General features: G+C 50.1%; 1 protein-coding gene and 1 pseudogene across 1 annotated transcript; both read left to right on the forward strand.

Moving 5' to 3' along the window:
- Positions 1 to 737, forward strand: part of LOC100456860 (eukaryotic translation initiation factor 3 subunit J-like) — a 23,916-nt pseudogene extending 23,179 nt beyond the window's left edge.
- A 3,453-nt stretch (positions 738 to 4,190) lies between these two features.
- On the forward strand, positions 4,191 to 7,170 carry FOXB2 (forkhead box B2). The gene has a single exon (XM_002819883.4). The coding sequence runs from the start codon at positions 4,193 to 4,195 to the stop codon at positions 5,486 to 5,488; it is 1,296 nt and encodes a 431-aa protein (XP_002819929.4). The 5' UTR covers positions 4,191 to 4,192; the 3' UTR covers positions 5,489 to 7,170.
- The last annotated feature ends 10,773 nt before the right edge of the window (positions 7,171 to 17,943 follow it).

Here is a 17,943-nt window from a genome sequence, read left to right on the forward strand (position 1 = left end):
AAACGTAACTAACCCAGGCAACCTTCCGCACGTCAGCTAAGTCAGTGCGTAAAGGGAGAACCCATGGAAATTGAGATGTGCGCCTAAACCTTTGCCTTCTTTCTAGCCCTGTACGTCGTCCTAGCCCTATGGGTAACTTGTGTTCCTCCTCGCCCTGGGCACAGCTGTCCGCAGAAGCCGTGGGAAGGCCTGGCCTAGATCCAGCCCAAGGAGCGCGTGAGACCCTCCAGGGGCTGGGGGCATGGAAGAGAAAGAATGAATAAATAACCGCTCCTAAAGTTCCACATCTTTTTTTACTCCCCTCCATAGAGCCAATTAAACGCAATAAAAGCTTGCATGGAACCCCTCTTCCTAGCATAGCGTCGCCAACAATTGCCTAAGGGGTAAACCAAATACGCCTGAGATAATTAGACTAAGCCCGGGGCAATGATTTGCCTGCCAGCGTCCTGAGCGCCAGCCAATATTTGGATAGTGCAGTAGTTGTTTAAAAACAACAAAAAAAATTACTCTCGGAAACTTGAAACCGACTGGTTGGTGCCAGGGTGGTTACACGATCTGTTTTTCTTGAGCGGGGGTCTGCAGGCAGCTGCAGCGCGCGCGTTCCGGCCCCCGCCGGTGCCACTGAGCGCCTGCAAAACTTGTCGGAATTAACCTCCGGGGAAGTAGGGGAAGAGGAGAGCGCCCCCCTCCCCCCACCGCCGCCCCAGTTCTGCAGCCTGGCCCCGTGCCGCGCTTAGAATCCCCCAGGATCCTCCGCGGCGGCCACAGCCCGCCACTCTCCAAAACAGACCCGCGACCCGAGCTCCCTGTCTGCGCTCTAGGCCGTAATTGCGGCCTGGGCCGCAGCGTCTGGCTGTGGCCTAGGTGGTGGGAAGCACTTTCTACCCTCGTCAAGCACAACCTGAATGCGGAAGCGTGAGGGTCGGGGCGCTTCGCTCAGCCTCCGCGGCTGTTTTGTCCCAGGTTGCGTGGAACCTGGCTCGCCAAGGCCGAAGACACTGGCCAAGCCCCTGGCGTCCCCTGGCGCTGAACCCGAGGTTGTAGCGGCGGGTCTGCGGGCTGCAGCGAGCTCACCCAGTGAGCGCCTGGCTCATTTTTTGTGCTCAGGGTTCGTGTTATGCGCCCAAGATTTGTCCCGGGAGTCCCTGAAGGGCCCCTCCTCTCGATCGGTTTCCAGGAGCCGCAAGTGCCCAACGGGCACGGTCCCAGAGCTGCTCCCCAAAAGGAGACTCTGCTGTTCCAGCAACCCGCGGAAGAGATGCTATCCGAGGTACCAACAAAAGATCCCTTTGCTCGAGCTGCGTGTGGCGTCGAAGTCCGGAGAGCCCTTACGCGCGCGGCACGCAGAGCTCCTCACCAGCGGCCTGACAGCGGTGCAGGAGACCCCAGCTTCCTGGGCTGGGACAGAGCTGTTGTCTCACGGTCTTGTTCCAAGGAAAAGGAGCCACCTGGCTCCAGCAGGCTCTTGTCAAACTGTGAGCGTCGTTGGAATTCTGTGGCTTCCCGAGGCCAAGAGGCTGTCCGCTGCTCGGATCTCTAAAGTGTCTCAGCGGACAAAAATCCCGCAGAAACTCCTATGGCAGGAGGAACGCTTCCGGCATACAGTGAAAGAGAAAACATCTTCCTTTGAAAAGGGCTTAGGACCAAGAAGCTCCTCTTTTCCCCGGGCCTCCTTGCAAGCTTCAGTTGTAACCTCTATTCTCAGACGTCTCCTGGCCTAGGACAAACTGGCCACATACAGCTAGCCAGAAATCTAGCTCCTGACTAAAGATGGAAATTACGGGCCTGACCCGCTCACGGCACCCCTGCGACCTGGCTAAGCCACCCCACGGACAGACGTGCTCCCACCGTGCAGCTCACCAAAAGCCAGAAGCTGAAAACACCCGATCTGGTGTTACCAAGGTTGCTAGTTAGAGGGCAGCCCCCCAAGCAGCTGGGCCGATGGCTTTCTTCGAGTTTAGGCGCGGGAAAACCGAGTGAGCCACAGTGTCCAAATGCTCCTTTCTCCTCAAATCGCCTAACGGGAAAGGACCCGTGAATTTCCAACTTCAGCCACCCTATTTTACAAATAATGAAACAGTCCCAGAGACGGAGAGTATACTTGTTTCTAAACTCTGCTTTTCCTCCCAGCCGAAGGGCAAAGGTAGCCAAAACAAGTATACAACTTCAGGTTCTCCCTGCAGTAAACTGGGGTTTCCTGCTGGGTGTTTGGATGAGTGCAGAGCAGGAACCTCCAAGCAGAAGGACCTCACGCCTGGGTTCATCCACCTCTCCCTCTCAGATCACACCAGGATCCTGTGGACTGATAATTTTTGCTTCCTATTTAATTATTTCCATTCCACCTCCTGCCTCGCCCTGGACCCACACCTCCGTGCTAAGAATAGCAAAGACTTCCTTCTAGCACACACAGTTGATGGGACCGCTGAATCCCCAACTCTTACTTCTGGCCCCAGCTCAGACACCGCCGTCCCAAAGAAACCTCATCTTGTCCAACTCACTCGCTCCAGGAAAGTGTGGTGGAGCCTCCATTCGCCAGGCCCTTTAGTGCCTATTCTATTAATTTCTTGGTTACTGTTCGTCTCACCCTCTATACCGCGATGGTGGAGCTCGGACACTGTCTCCTGTCTCCCTGCACCTGGTACCTCACATGCAGTTGGCGCGCAATAAAACTGAGATGAACTTGGCATTCGGTGAAAACACCCCATGCTTTCCTCCCCGTGAGTTTTTCCCTCCAGCCCTCTGATCATTGGGGTTTCTTGCAGAGAAGAGGCCTTGAGGACACGATACTCTGAACTTGACCCGGAGTGACTAGCCCAGGAAAAAGGGTTTGTAAGGAGAGAGAAGCTCAGAGCGAGTAGATGAAAACAGGGAAGGGTAAAAGGAAGGGAGCGGAAGAGGGAGATGCCAGAGAGAAGAGAAGCAAGAAGGCAGTGTCCTGTCCCCCTCCACCATGCGTGGTGGCCCGGGTGGGGCGCAGCTGCGGGAAATGCACCCGGAGCTGTGCCCCCTCCCGGCGAACAGCCTGCGCCACCCGCCGCACCGGGAGGTGGCTGGGGGCTGCCGAGCGAGTGGTGAACACGATGGGTGGAGAGCGCCCGAAATGAGGTGGAAAAGGGGGCGGGGGCGAGGCACGGCGCCTTCTTGCCCCTTCTTCAGCTACAGACGCGGCGGCGGCGGCTGAGTCCCTCAGCCTCGGTCATGTGATAGTCTCGAAGCGCTAGCTGCGGGGGTCTCGGCGTCTCGGGGACCATTACAAAACGCAGCCAGGAGAGCGCGTCGCTGCCACTGCCGCCGCCTCTCCTCAAGACAAGCCCGGGAGAAAGGCGGCAGCTGCGGCGCGGACGGCTGAGCCTCCCCGGCCAGCACTCACCCAGCATTCGCAGACGCCCTCTCCAGCCCGCCTCTCGCTCCCAGAGTCCTGCGCCCCACACTCCTCAGCAGAACCTGCCGGCACTGCCGCTTCAGAAACCACCAAACTTTTTTCTCCTCAGCTACAGCCTAGGGCTGCGCGTCTCTTCTAACCCCGGCGACGCTGCAAGCCTCAGAGAAAAGAGACGCGCCCTAGAAGCCAATCTTCTCTCTCCTTACTCTGATTTTTCACTCCAGGAAAAGGAGAACTCCAGCGCGGTCTGGCTAAGTGCCTGGCCAGGGGACTGCGTCCAGGGCACTGGAAGTCCTGCTGTCACTGGCCTCAAGGACAGCAGGCGCAAACTCAGATTTAAAGGGCCAGAGTCTCTACTGCCCAGACCTTCCTCCCAGCCAGCTTGGTCTGGGTTTCCCTCGGACCTAGAAAAAGCAAAGAGACCGGGAGGAAACACGGCCCCTTGCCACTCTCCTCTGCAGCCAGCTCCAGCACTCAGTCTTTGGCCACCCGGGGGAAGACGCAGAGAAGGCGGCGGTAAAAACCTGATGCACCCCGCCCGCGACTGTGCGCGCCAGTAGGCAACCGTCGGGGCCAGAAGTTGCCAGCTTCCGAGAGCTGAGTAGGCCCGAAAGGCCAAGGTCGGAGGCACCAGGCAATTCGGAGAAGGCCGGAGAGAGAAGCAGAGAGGGCCTGGAGGGCGAGAGGGCAAAGTGGCGGGACTGGAGGGACCGAGTGGAAATTAGTGGGGGCAGCCAGGCCCCAGGAACGGAGTGCGGAGAGATTCTGTGGTCCAGTGCGGGCCGGAGGGCAGTGAAGGAGCCGGGGGCGATGCCGCGGCCGGGGAAGAGCTCGTACAGCGACCAAAAACCTCCCTACTCTTACATCTCGCTGACCGCCATGGCAATCCAGCATTCGGCCGAGAAGATGCTGCCGCTGAGCGACATCTACAAGTTCATCATGGAGCGCTTCCCCTACTACCGCGAGCACACACAGCGCTGGCAGAACAGCCTGCGCCACAACCTCTCCTTCAACGACTGCTTCATCAAGATTCCGCGGAGGCCCGACCAGCCTGGCAAGGGTAGCTTCTGGGCGCTGCACCCTGACTGCGGGGACATGTTCGAGAACGGCAGCTTCCTGCGGCGTCGCAAGCGCTTCAAGGTGCTGCGGGCCGACCATACTCACCTGCACGCGGGAAGCACCAAGGGCGCGCCGGGCGCCGGTCCGGGAGGGCACCTTCACCCCCATCACCACCACCACCCCCACCACCACCACCATCACCACGCTGCCGCACACCACCACCATCACCACCACCCATCCCAGCAGCCGCCGCCGCCCCCGCCGCCGCCGCACATGGTACACTATTTCCACCAGCAACCGCCTACTGCTCCGCAGCCGCCTCCACACCTCCCGTCACAGCCCCCGCAGCAACCGCCCCAGCAGTCGCAGCCTCAGCAGCCGTCTCACCCCGGCAAGATGCAGGAGGCGGCGGCCGTGGCGGCCGCGGCGGCGGCGGCCGCGGCTGCCGCGGTGGGCAGCGTGGGACGTCTGTCTCAGTTCCCACCCTACGGGCTGGGCTCGGCCGCCGCCGCTGCCGCTGCGGCCGCGGCGTCCACATCAGGCTTCAAGCACCCCTTTGCCATTGAGAACATTATTGGCCGGGACTACAAGGGAGTGCTGCAGGCTGGAGGGCTGCCCTTGGCGTCCGTCATGCACCACCTGGGCTACCCCGTGCCCGGCCAGCTTGGCAACGTCGTCAGCTCCGTGTGGCCGCACGTTGGCGTCATGGATTCGGTGGCCGCCGCCGCGGCCGCCGCAGCCGCAGCCGGAGTCCCTGTAGGCCCGGAGTATGGGGCTTTCGGAGTCCCGGTCAAGGCCCTGTGCCACTCGGCAAGCCAGAGCCTGCCTGCCGTGCCGGTGCCCATCAAACCCACGCCTGCGCTGCCGCCCGTGTCCGCGCTGCAGCCGGGGCTCACTGTACCCGCGGCTTCGCAGCAGCCTCCGGCGCCATCCACCGTGTGCTCCGCGGCCGCGGCCTCGCCCGTTGCCTCTCTGCTGGAGCCCACAGCCCCTACCGCGGCCGAAAGCAAGGGCGGCTCCTTGCACTCGGTGCTAGTGCACTCCTAGGGGACCCGGCGGGCGTGGGGAGACCAGCGCGGTGAGAGACGCCGGGCCCGGAACCGCGCAAACCACCCGACGGAGAGAGGGCGCCCTGGCCAGGCCGGGCAGAGCTGGCGAGTCTCAGCCTTTGCTGGAACGGAAGGTATTTAAATAGACGAACAACCCCGAAAAGTGGATTCTCTAGTGGTCTGAATAAATATAACCCTCCTGGTGTCTGTGTTTATACTATGTTGTACAATCAGATTAATGAAAGCCAATTTTCAGGTAAGAGTTTCTATTGTAATTAATATAAATCGATAAGTTATGAAGGGGAGGGAACGAAGGAGGTTAGGAAAGCCTCATTCGCTGGTAAACTGGAAGTCGATTCCGACCCTTATTCCTGGGAGCAGAAGCTGGCAGAGCTAAACCTCCCGCGAAGAATCCAACAGAGAGTGACGCTGAAACGGATCTCAGCCACCACGTTTCTCTCTGCTGGCCGCATCCTCGGCGGTCGCCTCTCGTGAACATTCAAGACAAAACTGCCTTCCACTAAGGAAATCTCGTTTTCTTTGAGAAGGAAAAGAAGAAGCTTTTGATACTGTTATTTTCCTGGTCAGCTAAATGGGCAAGAAAACGGTGTCATGAATAAAGTCGCTTTGGAGGGGGAAGGGGAGGAGAGGAGGCAGCGGGAACCCCACGAAATATCTTTGGGAAACAGCTAAGGTTCTTGGCTCTGACCCGGGGGTCAAGAAGGATAGGAGGAACCGCTAGAGCAATTAGTTTGCACAAAAGAGAATGGCAGCAGCTTAAAGGGTAAAGCCCCAAATTCCAAAAGTTGGGAAATACAACCAAAGGGAGACAATACAGGCGACTTTCCACCTGCAAGTCGTTTGTGTATCAGTCGGATGAGAGCCCAAGAATAATGTGAATTCCCACGATCCTTTCTATTTGGAATTTTAAGGAAACAAATCACTTGTAAAGCGGGATTTTGTTTCCCTAACTTATGAATGCAGGAAAAACTCGGCACATCACTCGAGAATATTGGTCTTAACGCTTGCAGAAACGTTCCATGGCTGTTCCCTTCCAGTCTCCTCGGACGGAAGCAAGGGGACCACCCCGTCACCTTTGCACGCTGTGGCTGTTTTGGTATTCCGTGTGCTGTTTGGGCGCTTATGTCTTTCAGGCGAATTAATTCTTCAGTTTCAATTCGTGAATGGGAAAGAAACTTGCCTTGTCGCTCTTGCCCTTCCCCCCTCTTGAGCCCCAGGGAATGGCACTTTATTCGCGACACAATTTTGGGAATGGAGGGGGGCAGAGTGGGGAGAAATCCGCTTGGCCCTTTGGCTCTAAGTCACCTCCGCCTCGTGTCCGCGCCGCGTTCGGGTTGTGACTTTGTTTATGTCTGCTGGTGTTGTACGCGGTGTTCTCTATTAAAGCTTCTCTCTGGATATCTACGCTAGCCCCGTGTGAAGGTGTTTCAGTTCTCCAAGGATGAGGCCATGGTTTGAGTGCCAACAGTTAGGTTAGGGCACTTTGCAAATCCTTCCCCTCCCTCTTATTTCTTAACTTCAGAACTTCAAAGGGGTGAGTACACGGGCGAGCCACCAGTAAGCACCGATTTCCTCCATTGCTCCTTTCAGCCTTTGGCACAATCATCTCTTTTACTATGTATTATTATTAGTAGTAGTATTTTAGAGAAGAGATCCCACTATGTTTACCAGGCTGGTCTCGAACTCCCGAGCTCAAACAATCCTCCCATCTGGGCCTCCCAAAGTGCTAGGATTACAGGCGTGAGCCATCACTCCCGGCCACCACCTATTTTTAATATGCCCGTTTCCTAATTGAACTTAAGTCCACCACCATAGTAGAGACTGAATTGGCAAAAACCCGCAACAGTGCGTTTTTCCTGTCACCACTATCCGTCACCTCTCTCCCATTTTGAGGTCGTCGACTACTGTCTAAGGCCAGGAACTCGGTGTCAGCGGGATGGGTGCCCGACGGCGCCCCCTTAAGTCTGCGGTGCTGGACGGAGGCAGCCGGGTTGGCGCCGGGACACTGCCGCTGCCGCATCAACTAGGCAAGCGCGCCCAGCCACCGCCGCCTAGAAGACCTGTTGCGCGCCGGCACCGCGCCTCCCGGGAGGCCGCAGCCTGGGGCCTGGGCCCGCAGAGTTCTTGGTGGGTGAAAGCCGGCGGCCACGCTGCTCGAGCTGCGGGAAGGGAACCCCTGGGCAGCGGCTGCTGCAGAGCTGCTCTGGGAGTGGGCCAGGCGGCCTGGGCTGGGTGCGGCGCCTCCCCTGGGGCCTGGGAAGCCGCGTCCCGGCCTCCGCCCCCCACCATTTAGCACAGGTCTACTTTGAACCAGCTTCCGTGTGCCCAGCCGGGCCAACGAAAGTCACCTCTGACCTTTCATCAGAATAAAATAAAAAGCCAAAAGACGACCCATGCACAGAATGACAATGGCAGGGTCAGGAATGGGGAGGAAGTTAGGTTACATCTTAAAACTAGGTGTTTCAACGAATCCCTTATTTACAAATCCCATTGCGGCGTGCCTCAAAGTTTTGACTTCGCCTGGGAGACACTTCTTAGGCCAGAAGTTTTGTTTTGGGGGCTCAAATAATTCAGGAGTATATCCCATTCTTCCAGCTTGAGACTGCCAGGTTTCCTACGAGGTTTTCCTCTCTGTTATTCTGGGACTATTGAAAGAGAAAAGAAAGAAGGCGGAGGGGACCCTGACACGGGAGTTATAAATCTGGGGGAGCTTTGGGGTCTGGCTTCTCTGTCCATCTCCAGGTGATCTGCAGCCCCGGCCCCTGACCTAGTTTAGCAGCAGCCAGTTACCCGGCCAGAAGAAGGGCCTGGGATCCCAGGGGTTTCTTCAAAGCACCTCCTCTTTCTTTCTCACCTGCCTGAAAGGTCCAGTGTGCTTTTTAGGGGTGCCCTCGGTCCTGCTTTCAGGAGAGAGGTGAGGCCCAAAGCGACCTGCGGGGCCGGGTGGGCTGGCTCAAGGGGCGGCCTCTCCAGAAAGAGAGGAAGCTGTGGGCCATGAAGCTTCCGGGCACCCAGCCCCTGCCGTGGAACCCCCTCCTGCATCAGTGAGGTAAACACAGTGGTTTTGTTAGGTTTTCACAGTAAGGAGAGAAAGAGCAGAGATGAGGAGGCACAGTTTTCATCCAGAAGGGAACCTTCATTCACAAAGGAAGCTGTGCAGGAAGTGGAGACTGGAGAACGGGGCGGGGGCGGGGGCGGGGGCGGGGGGGGGATTCGTGTAAATAAACAAGGGGGCGGGGCTTTTCTGCCAAGGGAGATCCCAATTAAGGCCCTGGACACCTCCCTGAAGACCCTTTTTCACTAAGATGGCGCCTGTTGTTGAATCCTAACTGTACTGTGAGGGCTTCATCCCCAGTAGCACCTACTACCGGCGTTGCCAAGCCGGGAACCTAGCAAGGAATAGTCTTGACAGGCCTTTGGGATACCGGGACTGGGAGACCCCCCCCCAGGCCCAGGCTCACTGCTGTCACCAGAATCATGTCTATATACCCAAGTGCCAAAACACATCCACTCAAAGACATCGGAGCCAGGTTTGGTGCTTATTTCAAACACGCTAATAGGGGTCCGACCATTGACAAAGTATTGGTTTGGCAATAATGGAAGTTTATAGAGAACCACTAAAACCTGTATAAGAGGAATAATAAATTAATGGTGATATTTTGGTAACCCTCTCAACATGAAGTCATGCTCCTAGTTTCCAGGATGATAGAAAAGGCTGTAGTTGTTTAGCCTGTATCCCACTTAAATGAACCCTGAGAAAGACGAAGAGAAGCAATGAGGAAGGAGGGTGGTGTTGATATTCTTAAAATAAAAGTAGAAAGAAAACAATTTGGAATCAACCACTTGACTGTATTTTGGAAGGAAGTTGAGAACAGAGTTAAGGGCCAAGGTTAGGATGAAGCTACCTTAGCTATCATCCCAAGGAGAACAGGCCCTCCCACAAGGGCTGGGACTGGCACAGTTGGCATCTGGCACTTAGGAAGCCTGTCAGAAAGGCTGGCTTGTGGTCAATTATCTCCTTAAGTAGACTGGCATTAGTCCAGCCAGGGAGGACGACTAGTTGCATCCATAGGAATCAGAGCCAGTTAGCTGGAAGTGGCACTGCTGAATTCCAAGCATCTTTGCATTGAGCAGTTTAGAAGGCTGATCAACACATCTCCTCCTGGGATTCAAAGGTGACATTTGCCTGCTTGGCACTAGTACAGGAAGACTCCAGCTGAGTGTGGAAATAGAGTGCCTTAGGAGAAGCAACATTGATCATTAAAGCCACTGATTCTCCTAAAATTCCATTCATCTGACAAAATTGCCATTTTCATTCCATTTGATTCCAATGCCATTTCATTTTTCATTGTACCTAACTATGAAATGGGAAGAAAGGATAGCCTGGGGACATGTTCAGGCTTGGATGATGTGGCAAGGGCTTCAAGAGGTATTTGTGTTAACCAGATTGCGTGTCTGTGATTCTGTGTGGGGGTGCAAGAGCAGGGTGGAGTTAGCGTTGAAAATGGAAAACTAAAGAAATAGTTGCAAAAGCCAGGGATAACCTAACCTCCTTTGGGGTTTAAAGGCAGAGTGAGGATCCAAGTGTAGCTGGGAAGACCTTGAATTCCAGAAGACAAAAACAATTTCTTCAAGTCCAGCGTTCCCCATTTTGCTCATTCGAAGTATTTACATTAACTTTATCTTTCAAAGTTGAAAAGCTACCTTATATCCTTTGGGGGAGATTAAAGAGATCTGCTTGGGATTTTAATTCAGTCTTAAACCATTGTTTAAATGGTATGAGTCTGGCAAAACTCCAGCTATACTCTGTCCCAAGCACTTTTCCCCTTTGACTATTCCCTGTGTGTTTTAAGGAAAATTCAAGCCACATGTTTCTCTTTCCCACTTGCATCCAAATGTAGTTTTATTGAATTTTAGCACAGTCCACGAAATTCAAATTCTGAGTTTTAAGCCATAATATATTCATATGATCTATACTCAGTCACATGATATGCACATATATTATTAAGCAGAAAATAAAGCATCTGAGAACTACAGTTATATGATTATAGTAACATTTCTTTAGACTGAAGAGCCACACTGGATGCTACATTAAAAAGGATGTTATAAAATTATCAAAAACTTTTTAAAAGCTAACATAGTGATTCATGAAAACATTTTAAAAGAATATTGGAAGGAGCTTCTTTTTGTATTTAATTTAATCCAAACAGTTCTTTCCTGACACAAGGAACAGTGTCTTTTGTATACCTGAGACATTCAAGCTTTGCTCATAAGTCACTGACCTCATAACTGCAGCATCATTTTTAAAAGGAGTTAAAATTTGCTATCCGATCTGAGACACTGCCAGTCCTGCCAACACCTTCCTGGACAACATGTTTCTACTGTTACTGCAGAAGGATACCTGGGAAGAAAGGAGCTAGGGAGCTGAGGTCCAGGACCAGCTAAACTAGATTTATTCCAGAAAGGTTTCACAAAGCTGGAACACACAGATTAAAAAAGGAAGGAAAGAGGGAAGGAGGGAGAGGCAGAAGTGTGCATCCAATACTAACAAAGCAAAAATTAAATTAAATCACAATTTTCTTTCTTTTTTTTTTTTTTTTTTGAGACATAGTCTTGCTCTGTCACTCAGGCTGGAGTGCAGTGGCGCGATCTTGGCTCACTGCAAGCTCTGCCTCCCGGGTTCATGCCATTCTCCTGCCTCAGCCTCCCAAGTAGCTAGGACTACAGGTGCCCACTACCATGCCTGGCTAATTTTTTTGTATTTTTAGTAGAGACGGGGTTTCACCGTGTTAGCCAGGATGGTCTCGATCTCCTGACCTCGTGATCCTCCCTCCTCGGCCTCCCAAAGTGCTGGGATTACAGGCGTGAGCCACCGCACCTGGCCTTAATTACAATTTTCTAACCTAATGCCATTGTTTTGGTTTTCTCTCAGGATGCTATAGATCAATTATTTCAATGTATATGACTATATCTATGACACTAAAGAGAGTAAACTGTGTAACTCTCAGCCTCATTTATTGCCTAAAAAGATGAGGCTTTAGTCTGCCTAAGAATTCATCATGATGAGGATTTTGTGACATTAACTTTGTTGTAATTTATTTTATAGGAATTAACCTAAATCCCCATAGGGAAATGTTTAAATAAATTATGCTATTTGCATACTATGGAATATCATGCAGTCATTATAAGTAATGTTTATGAAAACTTACTCCTAGTAGAAAATGATTACGAAAAAAAAAAAAAAAAAAAGACCAGGCACAGTGGCTCACACCTGTAATCCCAGCACTTTGGGAGGCCGAAGCGGGCGAATCACCAGGTCAGGAGATCGAGGCCATCCTGACCAACATGGTGAAACCCCGTCTCTACTAAAACACAAAAAAATTAGCCAGGCATGGTGGCACACACCTGTAGTCTGAGCTACTCAGGAGGCTGAGGCAGGGGAATCACTTGAACCCAGGAGGCGGAGGTTGCAGTGAGCCAAGATAGTGCCACTGCACTCCAGCCTGGTGACAGAGCAAGACTCCATTAAAAAAAAAAAAAAAAAAAAAAAAAGATTATGAAATCCTATTGAGGAAAAACTATTTAATAGATGCAGTATGGTCTCAACCCTGTAACATACATTGAAAAGATACTAAAGAGCACTATACCAAATATTAACAGTAATGTCTTTAGGTTGGTGAAATGTCATTTTTTATGTGTGTTTTCCGTATGTTCTAGATTGTTTTAGATTATCTGCACCAATTAGATTTTATTTTAATAATTAGGAAAATAATTACTCAAAAATCTATTCAGTCAATATAACTGGTATTTTAACAAAATGTGGATCTTTTGTTAAGTTTTTAATTTTAATTTTTTTTTTTTTTTTGAGACAGAGTCTCACTCTATTGCCTAGTCTGGAGTGCAGCGGCACAATCTCGGCCCACTGCAACCTCTGCCTCCTGGATTCAAGCAATTCTCCTGCTTCAGCCTCCCAAGTAGCTGGGATTACAGGTGCCCACCACCACACCTGGCTAATTTTTGTATTTTAGTAGAGACGGGGTTTCACCATGTTGGCCAGGCTGGTCTTGAACTCCTGACCTCAGATGATCCACCCACCTCGGCCTCCCAAAATGTTGAGATTACAGGCGTGAGCCACTTCACCCAGCAGATCATTTTAAAATAGTAGTTTAAGTCTAGGGGGATGGGTGAAGAGCTGACTGATTGAAATATAAAACCAAACAGCAGCAAAGACACATGGAACACTGCACAGCTTGCTATCTTCCTGCTGTGCCTTGCACCAGAGCCCCCATTGCAGCCAGCCCTTCAGGAAGAAAATGAGGCTAGCACTTTACTTCAGGAATTTTCTGAGAATCACTGTGCCATAGAGCTGGAAAGAAGAAATGTTAAGGGGTTAAAATCGAGCTCCAGGAGAGAAAGACCAATTTTGCCTGTCCTTTGTTTTTGCTCTATCCGGGTCCCCAGCCAATTGGATGGTGCCCACCCACACTGAGGGTGGGTCTTCTCCACTTAATCTACTCAGATTCACATGCCAATCTCCGCTGGAGACACCCTCACAGACACACCCTAAAATAATGCTTTAGCAAGTCTCTCAGTATTTATCCCTAATCCACTCAAGTAGACACCTAAAATTAACTATCACAGCACAGAACTTCTCAAAGTGTGGTCTGGGTTCCAGCAACATCAGCCTCACCTGAGCGCTTGCTAGAAGGGCACGCAGTCTCAGGCACCACTTGACATCTGCTGAGTCAGAGTCTTTGCTGGTGAGGCCCCAAAATGGCTTGGGGCTTGCTGAAGAGTAAAATTCATGTTATTGTAGTACTTCTTCTACTGGCTTCCTCTCTTTTCACCTTTTGTGTTTCATCAATTTTTAGTAGCCTTAAACCCTTTTTGAAATTAAGAAGATAATTGACACAAAGTTCTACATTCTACCAGGTTAGGCATTTCCTTGCAAATGAAAAATAATATACAGTTTTCCAAAATAGTACTGTACTTTTTATTAATTCTAGCTGGCAACTCTTTTTGTGGAATGGCAAGGTTTTCAAGGGGAAAAGTTTTAGATACTAGTTCTATTACTTTAATTAAACCTGTATTGTGTCTTCCCTATCTATGCCAAAAATTTTTTTTTTTAATTCAAAAAACCTACAGCTACTCACGATTATTGCATGTTTCAGAAGGGTGAACATCTCCCAACTTTTATGCCAGAAACCTGATAACTTATTGAAAATGGTCACAGATAATTGAGATGTAGATTTTCAAATAAGTTTCAATGAAGAACTAAAACCGTTGAAATTATAAGACTGAATTTCTAACCCAAAGGAAAAAGAGAATCCAAGTAAAACTAAATATATCCTGCTTTGGACAGGCGCAGTGGCTCACATCTGTAATCCCAGCACTTTGGGAGGCCAAGGTGGGCAGATCACCTGAGGTCAGGAGTTCGAGACCAGCCTGGCCGACATGGTAAAACCCATCTCTACTAAAAATACAAAAATTAGCTGGGTGTGGTGGCAGGTGCCTGTAATCTCAGCTACTTGGGAGGCTGAGGCAGGAGAATCACTTGAATCCATGAGGCAGAGGTTGCAGTGAGCTGAAACTGTGCCATTGTACTCCAGCCTGGGCAACAAGAACAAAACTCTGTCTCAAAAAAAAAAAATATATATATATATATATAAAATCCTGCTTTACTAGCTTCAAATACAAAATAGATCTTCTTTCTTTCTTTCTTTCTTTTTTTTTTTTTGACGGAGTTTCACTCTTGTTGCCCAGGCTGGAGTGCAATGGTGTGATCTCAGCTCACTGCAACCTCCGCCTCCCCGGTTCAAGCAACTCTCCTGCCTCAGCCTCCTGAGTAGCTGGGATTATAGGCCTGTGCCACCACACCCTTCCAATTTTGTATTTCTAGTAGAGACAGGGTTTCTCCATATTGGTCAGGCTGGTCTTGAACCCCCAACCTCAGGTGATCTGCCCGCCTCAGCCTCCCTAAGTGCTGGGATTACAGGTGTGAGCCATGGAGCCCGGACTGATCATATTTATTTAATATACAAAAAAGTTGCTTTCTCATTCCATTTACTCCTAGAAATTTCTTCCTCGTCAGAGAACTCCAGAGGCCAACTCAGACCTAGTTATGCCCACCTCTTAAAGAAAAATTGAGGTCTATTAGATCTACTAACATTGCCTTTCAAATTTTAAGTGCATATGAATTATCTGGAGAGGTTTTAAAACACAGTGTTTTGGGCCCCACCTTCAAAGACTCTGACTCAGCAGATGTGGAGTGGTGCCTGAGACTGTGCCCTTCTAGCAAGCACTCAGGTGAGGCTGATGTTGCTGGAAGCCAGACCACACTTTGAGAAGTTCTGTGCTGTGATGGCTAATTTCAGGTGTCCACTTGACTGGATTAGGAAATAAATACTGACAGGCCTGGTAAAGCATGATTTTGAGGTGTATCTATAAAGGTGTCTCCAGAGGAGATTGGCGTGTGAGTCTGAGTGGACTAAGTGGGGAAGACCCACCCTCGATGTGGGCGGGCACCATCCAATTGGCTGGGAACCCAGATAGAACAAAAACATATCTATCTATGGTAGGTCAATGACACCTGCAGCCTCAGATTTTCACTTTTCCCTGCATTCTTTCCCCCTACAATGTCACTTTGTAGATCTTCACATCCAGAGGTGATTATTTTCTCCCCACTCTTGACCTGTGCCAGTCTTGTTACTTGCAGCTCAGCCAATAGAATGAGGAAGAGGTTACAGTGTGCTAGTTCTGAGGCTATGTTTCAAGAACGTTGCATGCTTCTGTTTCCTCCCTTAGGTGCCTGCCACTGCCACAAGGACATAAGGATGAGTGACCACGTGGAGCAGAGTTTGGGTCATCCCGAACTCTTCTTTGCCAGGGGCAAAGAAGGTGTAGAGGTCTTCTTTCTGCTACTTACCTATGTCTTATAGCTCTAGCTCTCAAAGAGTTGGTCCAACATATGGATCATCTCAGCGTCTAAAGCATACTGTGCTTTACCCATAAATAAACCAGTGCAAGTAGCAAATGTCAGTGCCTTGAAGATTTGAGTTTACCTTTAAAGCCACAGTCATAAAGTCAAGCCTTCTTTCTTCCTTCCTTCCTTCCTTCCTTCCTTCCTTCCTTCCCTCTTCCCCTCCCTCCCTCCCTCCTTCCTTCCTTTCTTCTTTCAAGACAGAGTCTTGCTCTGTCTCCCAGGCTGGAATACAGTGGTGCAATCTCAGCTCACAGCAACCTCTGCCTCCCGGGTTCAAATTATTCTCCTGCCTCAGCCTCCCGAGTAGCTGGGATTACAGGTGTGTGCCACTATGCCTGGCTAATTTTTGTATTTTTAGTAGAGATGGGGTTTCACCATGTTGGCCAGGCTGGTCTTGAACTCCTGGCCTCAAGTGATCTGCCCGCCTCCGCCTCCCAAAGTGCTGGGATTACAGGCGTGACCCACCATGCCCAGCCAAAGTCAAATATTTATCATCTCTATTTAAAAAATCCTTGTGTCATCCTTCTACCAAGAATTTCTGACTGGTTCTTTTTCATTATCCACCCTAATCTCATAGGTTGTATGGCCCTGGTGCTCTTGTTTGACTGTTTGATCTTCCCTTTCCTTTTCAGCCACTAACTTTGCCCATCACCATATTTCCCTTCAACTTCTGCTAACTCCTGATTAAGGGCAGTTTAATTCTCTCTCTTTTCCTGTAATTCCTTAAGACCTTAACACTGGGACTTCACCTCTACAATGAAAGCGCTCCATTTTCCTAAAAAAGATAGCTCTTTTTATAAGAGAAACTGAAGTTTTCACCACTGAAATCACATTTGAAAATATAACTGTAAACACATATCCATTCCAATGCATTTATTTATTTATTTATTTTGAGGCAGAGTCTCACTTTGCTGCCCAGGCCGGAGTGCAGTGGTGCGATCTTAGCTCACTGCAACCTCCACCTCCTGGGTTTAAGTGATTGTCATGCCTCGGCCTCCCAAGTAGCTGGGACTACAGGCAACGCACCCGGCTAATTTTTGTACTTTTAGTAGAGATGGGGTTTCACCATGTTGGCCAGGCAGGTCTCGAACTCCCAACCTCAGGTGATCTGCCCACCTCAGCCTCTGAAAGTGCTGAAGTTACAGGCTTGAGCCACCACGCCCGGCCCAAACCATTTATTCAAGACTGTAGTTCTGGAACCATGCCAGAGGCTGACAATAAAACCTGTTCTCTATTATGCCAATTATTAAGCTATTGCCTCTCACTTGCAAACCCCCCCTTTCCTACTCTGCTCTAAGATGCTGTGACTAGGACTCTGCAAACTACATTTCTGCTTTGCCAGCTTGCTGTGTATTAGATTCTGATAATACGGGGCTCAAGTGGGAGTCAACGAGAGCAAAGAAGGAAGAAACTTGCTCCTTTCTATTTGTTTCCTCTGGAGCTTCCTTCTGCTTGCAATTCCTGGAAGCATCACACTGGCAATGTTTCTTCACCCTAGCAATAGCAACTTCTTCCCATAGCAGCAGCTGAACTCAGGTGGAAGTCTGCCAATACTTGGAGAACTAGCTTTATCATGCCCCCATCTCAGAGAAAACAGCACCAGTCAGCAGGTGCCCCTGAGGTTCTGAGGCTTAGCTCCACTGGGGCTTCCTCTAACTTTCTAAATGTTAATAACTCCAGCTTCTTCCTTTTGTACTCTCTGCCCTAGGGATGGATGGTTGCTGCTTTTTACAGTTGCTACATCTGTGATACATTAGACTTCTCTTTTTACCCTTTCAGTTTCTTCCACCTTTACACCTAGTTAATCCATTATATTAAATTCTGTCAGTAAAAATAACTGGAGAGGTTTGTTTCTCCCGGCCAGAATTTGATACATCTATCGTCAAGGACCTGCTAGTCTGAAGCAGAAGACTGTCTCTTCTGAGAAAGGTGTATGTCAAAGGAAGTAGAGGAGAACATGGATGAGAAAGTTAAAGTTCAAATTTATCCTGGGAAACAATAAGTGTAGACATAGATATGTTCATACATATCAGCCAAGGAAAATATTTTAGAATTTCTTCACTTTTGCGAATATTAAAGTGTACTCTTTAAAAATAACTGTTAAAGCATGGCATGACCTTGTGTCTTTTCTGCGTGACTTTCTTGCAACTTGGCTTTGAAAAATTGAATCTTGGGCCAGGCACGGTAGCTCATGCCTGGCCAATATGGTGAAGCCCTGTCTCTACTAAAAATATAAAAATTAGCTGGGCGTGGTGGCACGCCCCTATAGTCCCAGCTACTCGGGAGGCTGAAGCAGAAGAATCGCTTGAATTCCGGAGGTGGAGGTTGCCGTGGGCAGAGATCACACCCCTGCACTCCAGCCTGGGCGACAGAGCGAAACTCCATCTCAAAAAAAAAAAAAAAAAAAAAAAAGAAATAAAGAAAGAAAGAAAAATTGAATCTTTGTACAG

This window comes from Pongo abelii, chromosome 13 (assembly GCF_028885655.2).
Source record: "Pongo abelii isolate AG06213 chromosome 13, NHGRI_mPonAbe1-v2.0_pri, whole genome shotgun sequence".
Classification (NCBI taxonomy): Eukaryota; Metazoa; Chordata; class Mammalia; order Primates; family Hominidae; genus Pongo; species Pongo abelii.

Coding starts and splice junctions, on each gene's coding strand:
- FOXB2 (XM_002819883.4), top strand. CDS start 4,193: ATGCCGCGGCCGGGGAAGAGCTCGTACAGCGACCAAAAACCTCCCTAC.